The sequence below is a fragment of the Nansenia antarctica genome (genome assembly GCF_963989245.1).
Source record: "Nansenia antarctica genome assembly, chromosome: 10".
In the NCBI taxonomy this organism is placed as follows: domain Eukaryota; kingdom Metazoa; phylum Chordata; class Actinopteri; order Argentiniformes; family Microstomatidae; genus Nansenia; species Nansenia antarctica.
The window spans coordinates 37,686,355-37,689,389 of record NC_137680.1 but is presented as its reverse complement, the minus strand read 5'-3'; the positions used below and the strand labels follow the sequence as shown (position 1 = coordinate 37,689,389).

General features: G+C 43.4%; 1 protein-coding gene across 1 annotated transcript; it reads right to left on the bottom strand.

Moving 5' to 3' along the window:
• Nucleotides 1-2,322, bottom strand: LOC308166927 (heterogeneous nuclear ribonucleoprotein H-like; the record flags this gene model as incomplete). The annotated part of the gene is made up of 5 exons (XM_080541250.1): nucleotides 1-41; nucleotides 192-270; nucleotides 1,531-1,595; nucleotides 1,805-1,960; nucleotides 2,238-2,322. The coding sequence occupies 5 exons, from the start codon at nucleotides 2,320-2,322 to the stop codon at nucleotides 1-3; spliced, it is 426 nt and encodes a 141-aa protein (XP_080397376.1).
• Nucleotides 2,323-3,035: the final 713 nt, after the last annotated feature.

Below are 3,035 nucleotides of genomic sequence, written 5' to 3'. Positions count from 1 at the left end.
TCATCCAGTGAAGTACCTCCGATATCTCCAACCATGGCAACCTGAGTGTATGGGGGGAAAAAATCACAGGAAGGAAAAGCTGTAAGTGCCCAATATAAAATAGCCAGACCTGCTAGACTAATGTCAAAAGAGAGTGACCGTGGGTGCACATGACTGGATTGAAGGAGAGGAGGGTGACCTCTCACCCTCACCTGAGAAGAACTGGACGATCTCCTCCTTGCTGCAGCCGAAGGGCAGGCCGCGCAGCCGCACCAGGCCGTCCCCCTCCGTCTCTGGTAGTGATGGGGGAAACAAAGCTTTCGACGCAATTGACACGTTCGACACAATTGTGTCGGAAAAAGTGTCGATCTTTCGATGCAGTCGATACAGCAACTCCATACTGCCACCTGCTGGTCAGGTCATGGTACTGCCTATACTGCCATCTGCTGGTCAGGTCGTGGTACAGCAGCTCCACAATGACATCGCTGGTCAGGTCGTGGTATGGCGGCTGTATCGACTTATTCACAAGTCAGGAATTTGAGGCAAAATACAATAAGCCCACCGTCATCTGCGATGTCTTGTTCAATAAAGGTGCTGTGACAAACTGTGTCGATGTGTATGTGGCCATATATGTGGTCTTAAAAGTTGGTGTGTCTAGTAGACTATAATAAATACATATATGAATAAATAAATAAATGCAACTGTTGTGTCCATTTCTGATATGAATAGAATAGAATTTGCCATTTAGCAAACGCTTTTAATCCAAAAGCTACTTACAGGGACATTCCCCCTGGAGTAATTGTAGTACTCAAGGGCACACTAGTGGTGGTGTTTCAGGCAGGATTTGAACTCACAACCTTCCGATCACCAGTCCAATTCACTCCACTATCCCCTTGACATGTAAGGATACAAATCGGAATGACATTTCGGTTAGATATAAATGGTCATTAGATATAAATGGTCAACATGTCATAACAGGGTCAACAGTGTTGGGACGTGCTCGTGGAACAGGGAAAGAGTGCAAAACAAGGCTACATTGTGGAAACTGGACAGACTTGTGCTTATGTGAACAATCAAATATTTATTGCTTGTGTACATGAACAGGCAACGTTTTTTTATGTGTATCTATCTGGCTAGCCTATGTGTTGCAATTATGAATCTATGACTATCTCTGTATGTTCTATATCTATCTATCAATATCTACCAATCTCATGTCTATTTCTATCTCTATCTCTGTCTCTGTCAATAAATGTATTCTGTCTAGCGTCCGTATGTCTCCACTCTAACTACAACCCTCGAATATGAGTGAATATGAGTGAATATGAGAGAGTTCAACGTCATTTTATGCAGTACCAAACTTGGAACACTGCCCCGTTTGCGGAACGACTGACACACGGTTCAGATGTGCGTGTGTGACGTACGAATCTTTCTTCGAGTAGTCACGTGGTTTTTGCCATTTGACACAAGCATCGATACATTTGTATCGACGCACATTGCGTCGGAAGATAGACGCCGTGTCGTGACTACTGCGTCGAGCGTAACATCCCTAGTCTCTGGGCAGTTGGGACCAGTGTGTTTCATCACCCAGTCCATCTCCACATTGTTCGACTTAAACACTGAGACAAACACATAAACATGTCCTGAATTAACATCCAATCATGCAACCGGTAGTCTCTTAAACGAGAGCGGCCAGCTGCGTCGATCTGGCAAGCTAGACTATAAAACCTATGTTTTTAGGCCATACCACCTCCTTACTCATGGTGAAGTTGTTAGTGATTAGTGTATTGATGAATATGCATTAAAAAAAAAAGAAGAAAAAAAAAACCTTCCACATATCTGTGCCCCAGGGTCTCTCTGTCTTTCTTGACGGCGATCTTCAGGTCGTCTTCGGTCTCCAGCTCAACGAACGCCTCTCCGCTGGGCCTGCCCTCCCGGGTGTAGGTGAAATGGATACTCGTGCCATTGTTTGCAACTTTACAATCTGGAAGACAAATCAACAGTTGTTGAATTTTCCCCCCCCACACACACACACACACACACACACACACACACACACACACACACAGACACACACACACACACGCACACACACACACACACACACACACACACACACACACACACAAATGCCTTTGAAGAGTCTTAGTAGATAATCAGTGATAGGCTAAATCTGTTGAATGAATGCCACATGCAAAAGCTTAGTTTCTAGATGACTAAAACCAGATTGGTGTTCATAGTAGAGTATCCTATCTTCTCACCTGAGAAAAACCTGGAGACTTCGTCCACAGCGCAGGACCAGGGGAGGCCCCGCACGCGTACCACAAACCCTTCTCCATCAGCCATGATGGTCGTGTAGTCTGGATAGTCAGCCCTGGGAGACGCACAAGATCACACAATGTAGATGAATGAATGGTCTTTATTGTCATTAATACAGTACAGGTACCATACAACGAAATTTGGGAGGGGGGGCTCCCCTGGTGCTAGGAAAAAAATACTAAAACAAGGGAAAAGGGCTGGTTTACATAAATAAAGGCTATGTACACTATCCACTATACTATACTATACAAATAAAACACTGTGCTGTACTCTATGCTATGCTATAAATATCCTAACATTTCCTATCTCTGAACCTTATGTGCACGAGGGTTGTCATATTGCACATAGTGTTATAGCTTAGCTAACATACAGTTGGCTGACTGGTAGCCGAGATCATCAAATGCCATTGATTGATTGATTGAAAACTTTATTAGAAGATTTGCAGAAGTAGGTACATGGAAGTACATATTACATACAAGGTCATCTAAAAGGATAAAAACCCAAGAAAGCCACTGGCTTATTTCAATTGGGGTCCTTGATTTTCAATTCATCGTTACATGTAAGACAGACAAAAAAAAAAAAAAAAACTAGTACTATCTACAAGATAATACAGACAAATAACTATTACTATCTACAAGATAAACATACATCCATCATGGGAAGAACAATACAACAAAACATAAGGTATGTACAGCGGGTAGGACAGGTGGGGACATTCACCACAGGTGGGGGCGGGGGAC